Consider the following 15,938-nt stretch of genomic DNA (forward strand, 5'->3'; position numbering starts at 1 on the left):
TCTGCCCACCATTCTGCCTATTTCTAATTTTTTTTTTTGCCCTCCTTAGTGTTTCACAGTTAGGTTCGCAGCCTGTCGTCATTTTAGTTTAAACCTTCCGAACCACAGTAGCAAATTCTCCACTGGGACATCAGTTCCAGCCTTGCCAGGTGCAAATGGTCCCATCTCCCCCAAAACCAGTCCCTATGTCTCTGTAATCTAAAACCCTCCATCTTGCACCATTTCTCCAGGCACCTTTTTATCTGACATAGCCTACTATTATCATACAGTTGACATGGAGGTGCCAGTGTTGGACTGCGGTGGTCAAAGTCAGAAGTCTCACGAAACCAAGGTTATAGTCCAACAGGTTTATTTGAAATCACAAGCTTTCAGCCTTGCTCCTTCATCAGGTGAAGTCCAACTGGCACAGTTGAAATGATTACACTGGAGTTCCTACTTTTTAAACTTACTTCCTAATTCCACATATTCTGCTCTTAGGACCTCATCCCATTTCGTAGTTTTTTTTTATTTGATAAAAATCTAATCATCCTCCTAAGATTTTAGCTGTCTTACTTCCTTAGCAGTTTCCCAGCCAGGCCCGGACTAACGGGAGTTTTTCAATCTTTTCTTGGTCCAAGATTAATGTATATGGGTACCTTCTGCATTGTATTTTGAATTTTATATTAAAAATTAAGAATAAAGACACAGTTTTTTGCATCCTTTCTTCTTGCTGTTAGCAAGAAGTCTTTGATTTCTGCAATCATTCAAAACATGGCTGGCTCAGAGTCAGGTGGGGTAGAAGTAATATGCATTTGTATGTCATTGGTACCATTGTGTACCATGACCACTGGCTATTCGCCCTGCTACGTCAGAATGTCCTGTTACGTTCTTTACCCTTACGACATACCATCACGGAGACTCATTTGCAGCCTAAGCAATGTCTATCTGTTCCCCTTACTATTGAATCCCCCATTACTACACCCTTCCCAAACTTATTCCTCATCTTCTGTGCAGCACACCCAACTTTGGTGCGACACATTTGGCTGTCGATACTTTCCTCTAAGAGACCATGCCCAACAGTGGTACACAAAATAATGTATCTGTTTCACAGGGGAATGGCAACAGAGGATTTCTGCACTACTTAGCTCGTCCTCTTGCTCTATCCAGTGGTTAACGGTTCCCTATCTATCCACACTATCTTAGCATGTTGAGTGAAGTGCTCACTCTGCAGGCTATCTACAATACCCTCAGCCTTGTGAATGCCTCACCATCATACTACAGCCCTTGCTGTATCCAATACCTTCAGCCACCTTTTGCTGCTACATGGACTTAATCAAAAATATTTGAAATCTAGGCTATTTTAGCAGGGGCAGTAGGGGACACAGATGGATCATCCACTCTATATGCAGGGTCAATATTTGGAACCATCTTCAGGCCAGTTTTTTGTACTGATGTACTGGGGTATACCATCATTAAAAATAGAATATTTCTTCTGCCTCCATCTCAAATGAGTTGCTGATTGTAGAATATCAATCATAATTGGATGAGTCAGGACTGCAGAGGTCTAATTTGATCATTTGGTTTTAGTATTGCTTTGCTCTCTGTCTTTAATATGTTGCTTCGATTGTTCAGTATTCATATGGTACTGTATCATGAATTGGCCACAAAAACCTCAGTTTTAGATATGACCAACACTGTTGATGATAGCAAGGGTAGAATGAAGGATATGCTCAGCCATGAGATTACAAATTGTGACTGAACACAATTCTGAAAGAAGTTCACAGTGCCTCATGGGTGGTCAGTTTTAAGTTTGATCTGATGTCGAGACTTAATACAGTACGGATTCAACAGTGATGGCCCCAAGGTCACTCCCTCCTTGTTGTAGTGATTTTGTTCAGCCAGAGGGACAGGGTATATCCAGGGACAGTGACAGAGCAGTCTGTCAGATATTGGCTGTCAGGGACACAACGTCAGATTACAGTTTTCCAAGTTTGAAGGACAACTCACTCAATTATGACAGAAATTACTAGATTTTAGCAAGGGAGGATCCACTATGTATACCTTTACAGAAATAGTGTCTCAACTAATGCCAAGTTGTCCATCCAGTTTTATTCACATTGTAACTTAGATTGACAAGCAAAACCATTTCAGAAAGTAGTTCAGAGAGTCAACCACATTGCGGGGTTCTGGAGTCACTTATTTTGGGCCAGACATCTGAAGGGTTTGTGGACCAGGTGAGTTTCCACAACACTGATTGTCGAGACTTCTACATTAATCATCAAGGTAACGTTACCAGTATGCTACTAACCACCCATCACTCAAAATTATTTAATATAACTTATTGTAGGAATATCACAAAAAGGCATCACAAAGTTTTGATAAAAGAAACCTTTACCTGGCCAAGGTTGATGTAGACAGCATTCTGAAGGAACTCGGAAGCCTCCATGCTTCTCTTCTGAACAGCAAGCACCCTAACTGCCTTTACACAAGCTTCCAGTTCAATCACACCAGCATTTTTGTACTGTAAAATAAAAGTAATGTACAGTACACTTCAGTGTCACAGTAATTCTTTCTAGATTTTGGCTTGTGTTTCTAACTAAATATTGCATGCCAATTCACAAAAATTAAGCAATAATTCTGATATTGAAATATGAACTGACAGATCATTTATAAAAACCCCCACACCCAAAACATTTGCATGAAAAATTTGTTGTCAGTTTTAACTTGACTGACTTCAGCCTCATTCACTAGTATCAAGAGGGATAAATTGAAAATGTGAAATTTTGTAGTCAATAAGACCAATCTGCACATTTATACTCTTTAAATGAATGAGATGATGGGTCTCATCTCCACCAGCAACACATCCAGCTGAGGCCAACATGGCCTTCGTGTAATTATTTCATATAAGTAAACCAGCTGATTTATTTTCAGCAATATTTTGTAGTGCAAGATTATACAGTCTGTACACTTTTAATTCTGCCAAACAGAATAGTTGCTATCTTATATTGCAGTCGTGTTTTTCCCTGTTGAAAGAAATATCTGACTACGAATTTGTTAGTGAAAGCAGCATTAAAATCAAAGCAAGACCACTTCCGTATAGAAGGACAAAGGCAGTAGATATATGGGAAAACCACACCTTCAAGATCCCCTCCAATCCATTCACCATGCTGATTTGGAAATATATTGCTCTTCCTTCACTGTTGCTGGGTCCAAATCCTGGAATTCCCTCCCTAAAAGCAGTGCGGATCAACCCACAGCAGGTGTACTGCAGCTGTTCAAGAAGGCAGCTCAACAACACCTTCTCAAGTACAGCTAGGGACAGGCAATAAATGCTGGCCAGCTAGGGACAGGCAATAAATGCTGGCCAGCTAGCGACAGCCACAACCCATGAATGAATCAATCCAACCAAAACAGAAGAGGCTGTGGATGAAGTGTCAATCAAGCAGGTTGCTTTGTCCTGCATGGTATCAAGCTTCAAGTGTTAACAGAACTACACATGCAAATGCACAGATTTCCACTACTGATTTATTTTAATGGTAGATAGGCACTGGGGAGACAGGAAGCAGCATTTCCATCACTGAGCACCTGGCGCCAACTTGGTCTTACAGGCAAAATATTTCTACGACCAAACCAGTTCAACCTCTGCTCAAGGATAACCTCAGGATGTTAATACTGAGGGATTCAGCAATGGTAATACACTTAAAAGTCACTGTGCAGTGTTTAGATTCCCTCTTGTTGGAGATAGTCATGGTCCGGCATTTGTGTCACACAAATGTTAATCGTTACTTGTCAACCCAAGCCTAGCTATTGTATTTGTACATAGACTGCTTCAATATCTGAGGAGGCACAAAGTGTGCTGAACGTTGCGCAGTCAGGGAACATTCCCAACTTCTGACCTTGCAAATTATCTAATTCCCATCGACATTAGTCTTGCTGGGGCTCCTACATGTCATACTTTGTAAAATGCAGTCACTCTTCTGTTCAGGTTTCAATCACTGCTATTATGATGTCAGAAGCTGAGTAGCTGGTAGGTGTCAGTCAGTGAGTTATTACTGAGCAAATGCTAGTTCAAATCACTGTCAACAACCCCATCCATCACTTCATTGATGGCTGAGACCGAACTGATAAGGCAGTAATTAGCTGGGTTAAACTTGACCTGCTTTTCTTGGACAAGTCATATGGTGTGCAATTTCCCACTTTACTAAGTTGATGCCAGTGTTCTAACTGGCAAATGGTACAGCAGCTGGTACTGGAGCACAAGTCTTCAGTATTATTGCTTGAATGTTATCAGGGCACATAGGCTTTGTGGTAACTAGTTCTTGGAGCCATTTTTTGATATCATAGAAGGACTTTTAAAACAACTTGGCATTTCTCTGCACTGAATTTTTCAAGTTATTGTATCTATGTGTCGAGTCCAGTTGAGTTTCTGATCAATGGTTAATCCCAGGCTGTTGCTAGTGGAGAAATTCAATTCCATTGAATGCCAAGAGGCAGTGGTTAAATTATTTCTTATTGGAGATAATAATTGACTGGCATTTACTTGGCACAACTGTTACCTGGCACTTGTCAGATCAAGCCAGAATATTGTCCAGGACTTAGTCCATGTTCACATGCAACATTTCAGTATCTGAAGAGTACATAAATCCCCTAGCTACCATATTTCTCCCTCACTAGGTTTCCTGCTGACCTGATCCTTGGAATTTCCTGCCTTCCAAGATGGTCAGCCATTTTGACATTCCAGCTCTCAGGCTGCACATGACTGCAATAAACTCGACACATCATAGCACATAATAAATGGAACTTAATCTAACAATTATTTTCATGTTAAAAATAAATCAGCAGCTCTTAAAAATGCCATGAAAATGCCAAATTGTGGTTTTGACATGTTGAAGGGGAGACAGATCTGATCACAATGCCATGGCTTTCTTTAAGTGTGGGACAGGCTTGATGGATCCAGTTAATCATCTTCTACTCATCAGGTTAAAGCACACATTTTATCTGTACAGGATATTGACACAGGGCTTACAACTAAATGAGTTTTCTGTGCAAACATGTACAAAATAAGCTTTACACATTTGCTACATGCAAAACAATCAAGGTTCACCAAATATCTCCTACATGTAGAAGGTAACTAGTACGGAGGCAGTTATTCGACATTAGGTTATGTCTAAATGCAACAACTACTTATGTCTGCCTTCTTCTAATTCAACAATCTTCTTCTCTTATTTGAAGTGACAATATACACAAAACTCCAAATTGAATCAGTCACACAGGTAATAAGTCTACGGTGCCCAATTTCAGGTTTACCTTGCCGAAATAAGTAATGGCTTCCTTGTATTTGTCAATAATATCCTCAGGACTTAGACAGTTCTTCGCTCTTCCAATCTCAGTACTAGTATCTGCACTGATTCCATTTGTAGTTAATGCACCTAGACGTTTACAAAATGAGAAAAGCAAGCTTTAAAACACTAAACTCAAATCTCAATCTATACTCTCACAAAGGGTACTAAAAAGAAAGTTATATTTTCAGTTAAGTCCAGAGAAATTTATATTAAACAACATTACCGATCACAAGTCAAATCATTTTGGTTTGTTTTGATCAGATTCAAACATGAAAACACCAGCATGATAGTCGAAATTACCATCTTCAACTCTGTAAACTTGGATCATATCAGAAAACAGTTATCAGCACATCAGTTCAGTACAATGGCTCAAAATGGTCTACATAATCCAGAAAAGCCAAAAGCAATGGACTGATAAGTCCATGCAATAGAGTGCCTTTCTTATCACAACACTGTGCACAAACAGCTCTCAAGTGTCCGATAATCCTTTGGAATCCATATGAAACAAGTTACAGTCTAAGCAGGATGTCAAGCTGAGCCCCTCACTTTCTTCTTCAAAGCAGATTCATCAAGATTAGCCTCAAAGGCTATCTTCAGTGACTAAGTAGCCAGAATTTGACATAACTAAATTACATGATGTGTTCTTGGGTGTTACCAGGATAAAAAGAGCTCAAAATCTTCCAGTTGCAAGCAGAGACTCTGGTTGCCCGACAAGTAAAGAGCGGGCAACTTATGAATAATATGAATTCAAAATATAAATTTTGAACATTTAGGAATCTTTGTAAACAAACTATCTCCCTACAGCAAAATACCCAAATGGTAACTGAGGAAGACAAGCTTTCAATTTCTTTTGTTCCAAAGAAATCCACAGTGAATAGTTACTATAGCATACAACAGATGTTGTCTTTCATCCTCGACATTTCCAATTTAGGCTCATGAGTTACAAGTACCAACTGGGTCACATCTAGTCAATCATGCAAAACTATTATAACCAATGGTTTAGAAAACTTCCAAAATCATAGAATCAAATCGTGCAACCAAAAAGTATTAATTAGGAGGAAGAACTGGAAGTTTGAGTTATAACATTCTGAAGCTTAGTTGGCTCAGGAACAATACCAGAAATCTTGGAAATCAACAACCAATGCAATTTTTATTCAAAGTAAAGAAAAAAATGCATGTTACAAGTTAATGACTTAAGAACAATAGGTGGAAAACAGGAGCAGAGAAACAGGAGCAGAGAAACAGGAGCAGAGAAACAGGAGCAGAGAAACAGGAGCAGAGAAACAGGAGCAGAGAAACAGGAGCAGAGAAACAGGAGCAGAGAAACAGGAGCAGAGAAACAGGAGCAGAGAAACAGGAGCAGTAAGCCTGTTCGAACAATCAATGAAATCATGGCTTATGTTGCAAATTGGGATCCCTTTAAACTGGATTTTCCTAGTATTTACAGTGTAGCATAAGATCTCAATACTCTATTGAACTCTCATCAAAAATTGATGGATACTTCTATCAAGGTATTTAGGATATGGAGTAGTTTTTGTTCTTCAAAAGAAGGGTAAGCTAACCCTCAGTCAGGCAGACAAGGTGGCAATGAACATTCTAACATCTTAAGCAGGTACCAATGGTCATTGCCCAAGAGAGTACAGACAGGTGATTGACAGCACAGGCTGCTGGTCCCATTTTCTGAGGGTGAAGAATGGGTTAAGGGGGTGGGGAAGAGCTCATGCTTGGGGAAACAGAGACCACATGCATGGAGTGAGGGAGAGGCAGAGTATTGGTAGGGAGCGGGGGGGGCATAAGTGGAGAGATCATTGGAGCAGAATGAGTCACCATTTTCGAGAGAAGGGCAACTCCTGGTCAAGGGAAGAACAAAGATTTACCAAAGATACAATGTTCATCCCTGATGTCTTGCAATCACTCCAAAATCAATGTCTCTGCTTGTCCGGGCAACACAACAGCAGTGTTCTCATGCGTCATGGGCATATATTTTCTTTGTATAACTGAACAGTGCATTGTATGTAAGCCAATGCTTCTTAAATTCAAATAGCTCATTAATGGTCAACTGCCAATTAGGTAACCGTGGTCATGAATCGCCAAAATCTAACATTAACCTGCGACGGGCCTCCACAGTTCCAACTTTGATTGATAGAAAGGACTAACGCTGGATTTAAAATTAACTGCTGCCTGTACCCCAACTGCCATTTGGAGAAGAAAGGTCTGAACTTCCACACCATATACACATAGAAGCATTTTCTGATCTTGTTCTTGCAAAGCCTAATTTCAATCATTAGACTTTAACCAGATTATGGTTACGAAGCAACGGCAGAGTCCACTTTCCTCACGTTATTGATAAAGTGCCTGTGACATCGAGGCCTAAAATATGTCAGGCAGTTGACAGAATCAGTGGTGGCACCAATCCAGCAAAACTGAAAAAAGGAGGAACAGGGTGTCTGCCAAATATTGGCTACTAAGACACCAACTCTTGTGACATCCAAAGCAAAGATACTCTTCTTTTAGCTGGACTTGAGCAACAATACTACTGACTACTAAATGCTGAATGCTGTTGCAACATCTTAGCTTGGTTACAGTGGAGATGAAAAAAAATTAAACCTCAAAGTGGGGGGGGAAGAAAAACTACACCAGAATTTACATCACAATCTGTCAGGTTAGAAATTGAGGTATCAAGTCCTGTACAGAGCAAGATGCGGCGTGGTAGAAATGAGGTTGGCAACAGCAACAAACTGGAACAGCACACCACAGGAAAACCAGTGTTGGTGCATGGCAAATGCTCAAGAGAGAAGACAAGGAGAAACCCACAGTACACAGGACAATAGTGACCTGCAGGCAGTGTGACCAGCTCATTGTTCGCAAGAAACAGAGAGAGCAGCTGAATGAGCAAGCAAAACCCAGTAAAGACACCAGCTGAAGGATTGATATAATGATGCATGATGCCAGTAGTGGGAGAAATTGCATGTGCAGTTGTACAGGCAGTGCAGGTATTTACAGTCCCTTGGCATCAGGAATTGGTGCTCATAAATCTTCACAATACTCTTTCCACCAATACGTTCTTTGCAAAACATGATGCCCAGACTGTTAACAGTGCTCCAGGTGGGCTTTAATCAAGTGATTAGTTTACATATCAGTTTCACTCCTTCGCGCTCTTTCAAAAACATATTTTCTGTACTGGTTCATGATATTTTAATAATCTTGCATAGACACCCAGGTTGTCATGAGCCTACACAACTTCTCACTTTCTACTATTTAGAAAAAGCTCTTCTTCTTCTTCTAAACTCAAAGGAAGGCCCTCGTGCTCCCTTAGACTTTAAAACCAGGCATTTCAGTCCTTAATGCAGACCCTTCTCCAGAAACACCAGGTCACCTGATGTCAGGGATGTAGCAAGACTCTGAGCCAATACCACTCCTGTGCTCTGGCTGAAAAATCCCTCAATCATTAATCTTGAGGGGAGGATCATCAGGAAATTGGAATCAGCTGGCTGCTTCAAACCACCCCTCTCTCCCTTGCCTCCCAGTCAATACAGGAAAATGTTGGAAGTTGAAAGCAACACAATGAAGAAGGCTGGCTTAGTGGAAGACCCTGGGAATCTCTTGGACTCCATCGCCAAGGAGGCGATGGACATGCTCGTTCCTTCTGTCAAGACACCTTCACCTCCACTGGGGAACTGCAGGACTTAAAAACACAAACTTCTGTCACCAGGATACAGTCCAGTTGGCCTAACTTAATGCTTCTCCTATGGTCCCACATGACCCAAAAGAATAAGTTAAACAGCGATGTGAAGTACAGTTCAAGATATTTCTCACTGAACTAGAGGAGCTGAAAACTACTTGCACCCTAGCTCCCCGAATATTGAGTGAGTGCTAGTACTAATGACACTTGGCTGCTGACATGAAGACTACAATAGGAAGCCTTAAACCAACAGGAACAAGAGGGGCACAGCACAGGTTTAGGAACTTTTTGCTCTTTAACTTGCTGTGCCTCCAGTGCTTTCTTCAGAAATCCACACTGCTGCTTAGACTCAAATGGCTTACGAAATGGTCAACTGACAATTAGCTAACTGTGGTCATGAATCCCCAAAATCTAACATTAATTTGTGAAGGGACTCCACATATCCAGCACAAACCTACTGTGCTTCATTCAGAAATCCACACCATTCTGCAAGGCAAAGCTACAGGACTCCTGCAGTGACAAGGATGAGTCACCCCGCTAAAATTCTGGTTGTGGGGCTTTCATTTTGGCCCAATGTTTTCAGCCAGACACTTTAAATGAAGAATTCAAAGCCAGGTTGTTTGCTCTGTCACACCATCTGCTCAGTGAATGCTGATGCTCCCCACGCTAGGCCACATTAAATGGGATTCATGGAGAAGTGTCCACTCATTTGAGCTCTACCATCTTCTGAAGGATGGCTGACATTGAAGGTATCAGGGCTGCTCTACACTGAGGCAGGCATGCGTGCACGCACGCACACAGGCACCTTCATGGTGACCTCAGCTGGTATTAGAATTGAACCATGCTATCAGCATCATTCTACAGTGGAGGCAAATGATAGTGGTAGTAACCATACCTGCTCTGCATTAGATGAACAGGTTGTCCTTTGGCTTGGTGGACATCTTGTGATACATTCACTCAATGCTATCATTTTCACCTTGGAGAGGCCTAGAAATGGAGCATCCAGAACCAAAATGTCATTACATTTCCTCTTTCTGGCAGGTTCTAGTCAGCAGGTGCCATGTCCAGACCACGATGAGGAGTGTGGAACTTGTTCCATTGTCTTTAAGTTAGGGTCTAGATACTCTCACTTAAACAACCTTCTGCCAAACAAAGATCATTCCAGGACTCATTCTGATGAATGTGGACACTTGGAGAAGGATACAGGAAGGGTTTCTCTTCCTGAGAAAGATGTAGGAAACACTCATCTGCAGCTTCTGTCAACAGTGCACGAAGGGGCTGACAAAGAAGCATAAATGTAGAATCAAGTTGTTGAATCATTTTTCCGTCAAACCACCAAGGTTCTAACTCTGCAGGAAGCATACAAAAAGAGAAGGGAGAGTGTACTGAGAGGCACAAAACCTGCCAGACACTGAGGTACACATCTGAGGTCACGTGTCCAGGTCCTGTAAGATCTAAACCAAGGTTTCCAAATACAAAACAGGAATATAGGAATCATTTGGCGGGTAGTGACAAGTGGGAACAGTACTTCAGGCCCAGCTGTCCATAATATACAATGATGATGTATTTGACAGGCCAAATGCAATATTTAGATTTGCAAATGATGAAACTAAGTAGAAATGTGTAGCGAGAAAGATGTAAAGCAGCTTTTAGAAGATGTTAACAGGTTTAGAGAATGAGGAAGAACATTGTAGTTGAATAGGAGCCAAACATTTGGTTATTCACTTTGGTTGAAGTAACAGATGTGTCTAGTATTTCTTAAAGAGGTTGAAAAGTATATTGTCTAAAGGAACGTGGGTGCGCTTGTTGGTCAGTCTGAAGACTAGCATGCAGATGCAACAAGCTATTAGAAAGACTACTGGAAAACTTTTATTGCAGGAGATCGAGAGTACAGGATTCATGAAGTCTTCCTTCAATTGTTTAGCAGTTTAGTTAGACCACACCTTGAGTACTGTGTGAAGTTTTGATTTCCTTTTCTCAGCAAAAATAAACTTACTAGAGAGGGGAAGTGGAACAAAGGATTAGACATGGTCCTGGGATGGCAGGACTACCCCATGGACACAGATCGGGCAAACTGCACCAGTATTGTCCAGAATTTCTAACAACGAGCAGAGATCGCACTGCAAATTAAACCAGAGGTGAATAGAAGTTATTTCACTCAGAGGGTTGAGGGCCTTTGGAATTGTCTATCAAAGAGAGCTAAAGAGGCTCAGTCTTTGAGTAGATCTAAGAAAGTGTGACAGTGATGTAGCTTTCAAGAGGTTATTTAGTCCTTTTTTTGAGAGATAGGTTGTAAAACAGAGGTTGTAAGTAGTCTCTTGTCAAAGTGTGTGTTTATGGGATGCTACTATATTGGAAAAGTTAATTAGTAATAGTTACTGTCTGTATTATTCTGTTATGTTTCCAATCTGTAAAGTTATTCTATATTCTCTCCTTGGTTATATTTGAACAAGTGTTTTGCTTACCATCAGCTAGTTTTTCAGATGCACTGCATCTGAAACACTTCATAGAACATCACAAAATCCCTCCCGTGTGGAAACAGGCTCTTCAGCCCAACAAGTCCACACCAACCCTCAGAGCATCCCACCCAGACCTATCTGCCTATAACCAATGTAATCTACACATCCCTGAACATGAAGGGCAATTTTCCGTGGCCAATCCACCTAGCCTGCACGTCTTTGGACTGTGGGAGGAAATTAGAGCATTCAGGCAGACACAGAGAGAACGTGCAAACTCCACACAGACAGTTGCCAGGGGGTGGAATCAAACCTGGGTCCCTGGTGCTGTGAGGAGCAGTGCTCACCACTAAACTGAGCCACGTCCCTCACGTTCGCCTTTAAAATAGAAAAAAAGTTAGGGTTCAGGCTACCTTATTAAAAACATTTTTTGAGGGATTCTAGCCTGGTCTATAACAAGTAAAGATTGATATAGATTTCTGATTATCACTGACATACAGGGATATGGAGATTGAGCACTTCAATGCCTTGTGCTCACTCTATCAGCCATTTTAGTTTTGAATGGTGAAGCAAGCTCAAACTGAATGGCCTTCTGTTCTTCGAACAAAGGCATAAGATGACATCCATTTTTACTGCTGACAGAATTCCGTAGATCCTTTGTCTCAAATCCAATGAGCATCAGGGCTCAAACTTGAGTACATTACATTGCTGTGTTCTCTTTGTATCTATACAGCGAGTATGCTCAGTGTTCTGACTGAACACAGGATATGCCAAGCAACTAGATGTTCCAATTAGTCTTTTTAGCGATTCACTGGCAAGCTCAAGCAGCTTTCCAGAGGTAAATTGCCAGGACTAAACAGATTGACCACAAAATTTTCACTCGATGTTCTGCAGGAATGTTTGCTGACCAATGACATACTCTCATGGCATAGGACAATTATAACTCTGCTGCCAAAGAGAAGTAATGTCCATGTTCTGAATAACTGGCACCCCTCCCTTGTCAGCATGGACTACAAAATCTTTGCCAGAACAAATTCATTCCACCTTGACACTGATCATACTATTCACCCTGATCTGTCTGACATGATTTAGTCCAGACTGTGTCAATGTTTATCTGGTCCAGGACACGACCTAGCTTTCCCAAAGGACTGGTCTGTCAGTGACTATTCTGATTTGTCAATCAAGGGAAGGTTATCGATATTGATATGCATTACAATATTTATTTGGACATCTGCAAGCATTTGGGTTTGAGGGGGAATTTGTGGCCATGATCAGTCACTGCAGGGCAGTAAGAGGCAACAAATGAGCACATTCTTGCGCTAATGAAGAATGACTAATGATGCGCGTGGGGTGTGTGCGCGTGGTGGGGGGGGTGTGGTGTGGGGGGGGGTGTGGTGTGTGGGTCGGGCGGGGGGTGGGGGTGGTGAACTATTCAATAAGAAGCGCCTTACAAACTTCAACTTCCTCTAATTTGTGCATTTTCTGTATGACTGATGCAAGGCTGACAGGTCTGTGGTTGCTGATATTGTTCCCTTGCTTCTTTCCTACATAGTGGCATGACATTACTTTTCTTAAAAAATCCATGGGATTCGCTAATTCAGAGTACAGTCGGTGCCATAATAGAATAAATCATGGCCACAGAAATGCCTATCTAGTTCCTGATCACGACCACCCAGCTACAGTTAAACACTCCCAGCTGTACAGAGCCAGAGCCAATCTTGGTACCTCTGATCAGGTTGCTGCTACTCCTTTCCCATATGAGGCCGTCTACCCCTCCCCCACCCCCCAAAAGTGGTATATCTGAGAGGGGAATGGCCACAGGGGACTGCTGCATTGCCTATGCAGGCTTCCAAGTCTTCCTGGTAGTTACCTGATATTTTTCTGCCTATGTAGTCCTTACTTATGTTATGGCCACCTTACTAAATGTGCTATGCATGACATTCTCAGTCTCGTGGATCTCCATAGTGAGTCCACTCACAGCTCCAGGTGCTCCATGCAGCAAATCAGGAGCTGTAGCTGAATGCAGTTCACCATAAACACTGGAACTGTACGTGATCTCCCCCAAATTTCAGGAAGAGCATTCCACGCAACCGAGTTCTCCTTCCGTTGTGAACCCTAAGAAGCTACAAATAATAAACTCGGAACCAATTACAAAACCTTACCCATTACTTACTAAAATCAGATTTCTCTCTTTCTCTCTATTCCTAACAAACTACAAACCACAAAAATAAGTGCTTAATACTGTATCTTCCTCTAGACAGCACTAATTCAATCTCTAGACCAGATTTCTGAGCAGCCCAATCCTGTATCAATCTTGGGACCCCAATGTCCACAGCAGTCTCTTTGGACTCTGCTCCTGCTGCCACTGACTGGCCTCGATCCAGGCCCTGCTTTGAGTAACTGATTAATCAATATTTTCCACTTTGTATACCTATTGAAACTTTTGCACTTGCTTTTCAATTCTTCTGCTGGATTGCATTCATAGTCCATTTTTCCTTTGCTTATTAGTTCCCTTGGTCCTCCATTACTGCGTTCTTAAAAAACAACTTCACAACCTTCAGATTTGTTACCTTTTCTGGCCACGTTGTATGCCTTTTCTTTTAGCCACATACAATGCTGAACTACTTTTGTCAACTGAAGTTGACAACCTCTGAATTGCTTCACCTTGACGGAACATATAGTTACCTTAAGTCATACAATAGCTCTTTATACACAGACAATGGATGGTCTTTAGTGATAATTCACGTATTTTCCCAATCCAAATGTCAATCTGTACCTCATACTTACATAATTTCCCTCATGTAAAAATTTATCACCCATTGTTTCAGTGAATTACCTAACTCTCTAACAAAATATAAGAGATCAAAGACTTCAGGGCATAATAAATCCAAAAAACCTCCAATATATATTAACTTACTGGACACTAACTCATTTGAATCAATTCTATTATCCTAGAATTTTTAATGTTCATTATCCTCCTGATCCCACATTGTTCCACTTTCTTCTGATCCTCAATCCTCTAAATATACCATTCACTCTGATATTTTGCTGTGGTCAGCTTAATCTTTCAATGAAATGAGCCCTTAACTGGACACTTCTCTTTGACAGATACTTTTTTACATCTAATGATTTCTAATGCCCCCAACTGCTTTGACCATTTCAGGTTGTCAACAATGCATCACCTGCAGCTCCAATCCACTTCAAGACAGGATTCCACTTCTTTCTTCAATAAATGCTTAACCATTCTCCATCTTGAAGTTGCCCTTCCACTCAACCAAGTCTCTGATGAAGGATCTAGGCCCGAAACGTCAGCTTTTGTGCTCCTGAGATGCTGCTTGGCCTGCTGTGTTCATCCAGCTTCACACGTTATCATCTCAATCTAAATGTGTTTTCCTTCATATAATTGCACATGCTTCCTGCAGAGCACAGGTACTGGCTTGAAATACCTTTCATCAAAATCATGTTTGGCCATCATTTGCATTAGATGTAAAACAATGATTGAATGGAAGAGGTGGTAACAGAGACATTGAATGACCTCAGTAGCAAATGGTGCTGTTTTTACGCTTGTCAATTCAAAGTCTTCATTTGAGTGTTTCCAATTTTCACCTAGGGCCCATTTCTGTCTATTCCTTTAATATGAGCAAAGATACAGCAAGGATGTCTGCATTGTTAGGCAATTGAATTGTTAAACATTTTCCACCATAAGCCTCATTTTTCTTTTTCCTTCTTCAAAATCTAATTCTTTTTTGAGGGTTACTGTGGAGTCCACATGCAACAGATTATGTCAAAACTCACATACTTTAGGTTTGAGTTTCTTTTGTAAATCGTTAAACCTGTGCCCTTTGATTCTTCAGGCTTTCCGAATGGTTTCCTCCCATTGTTTCTTCAAGAAGCTTCTTAAAAGCTCTTCAACCAAGCCTTCAGTCAGCTGAATCCTCACTTAAAATTGAGATAGCCTTCCTGAAAATTGAAACTTTTAAACCTTTATGTCAAACAACTCAAAATCACAGGTTCCCAAAGGAATCCGGGACCTGGATTCCATCAGCCATTTTTTGCCTTAAAAAATGGCTGACATTGAAACACATGCGCTGTATTGCACATTCCTCACTGAGAAAAGCTTGCAAATAAAAATCAACAAATATAAAAGGAAATATGGGTGAGTTACATACTTTAGGACCTTCCAAACCAGAATAAAATTTTGTAACATTTCAATCTAAAAGACTGTACATTTCTGCATGTGTATAATGATAAACAAAATGGCTGTTAAAATAAAATCCATACATGCGCTGATGCTGGAAACGTTTAAAAAAAGTTTCACCCACAAACAAAATGAAAATTTCAGAAAAACTCAGTAGGTCTGATACCATCTTCAGAGAGAAAGTAGAGTTAAAGCTTTGGTTCCAGTGATTCTCCTTCAGAACTCACATTCACCAAATGAAGTTCAGCTTGACCAGCTCCATACTGAGACAGAATTTGGTC

The 15,938-nt window shown here is 41.0% G+C and overlaps 1 protein-coding gene across 4 annotated transcripts in view; it reads right to left on the reverse strand.

Annotated features, from left to right (window-relative positions):
* The window catches only part of trappc9 (trafficking protein particle complex subunit 9), a 169,603-nt gene that overhangs the window by 109,574 nt on the left and 44,091 nt on the right, over window positions 1-15,938 (reverse strand). For all 4 annotated transcript variants that reach the window (XM_059646081.1, XM_059646079.1, XM_059646080.1 and 1 more), the window contains 2 exons: window positions 5,287-5,408; window positions 2,375-2,500 (listed from right to left, as the gene is read on the reverse strand). In XM_059646081.1, coding sequence (XP_059502064.1) covers window positions 2,375-2,500; window positions 5,287-5,408 — 248 coding nt within the window. The remainder of the gene's footprint in view (window positions 1-2,374; window positions 2,501-5,286; window positions 5,409-15,938) is intronic.

Source organism: Stegostoma tigrinum, chromosome 5, assembly GCF_030684315.1.
Source record: "Stegostoma tigrinum isolate sSteTig4 chromosome 5, sSteTig4.hap1, whole genome shotgun sequence".
Classification (NCBI taxonomy): Eukaryota; Metazoa; Chordata; class Chondrichthyes; order Orectolobiformes; family Stegostomatidae; genus Stegostoma; species Stegostoma tigrinum.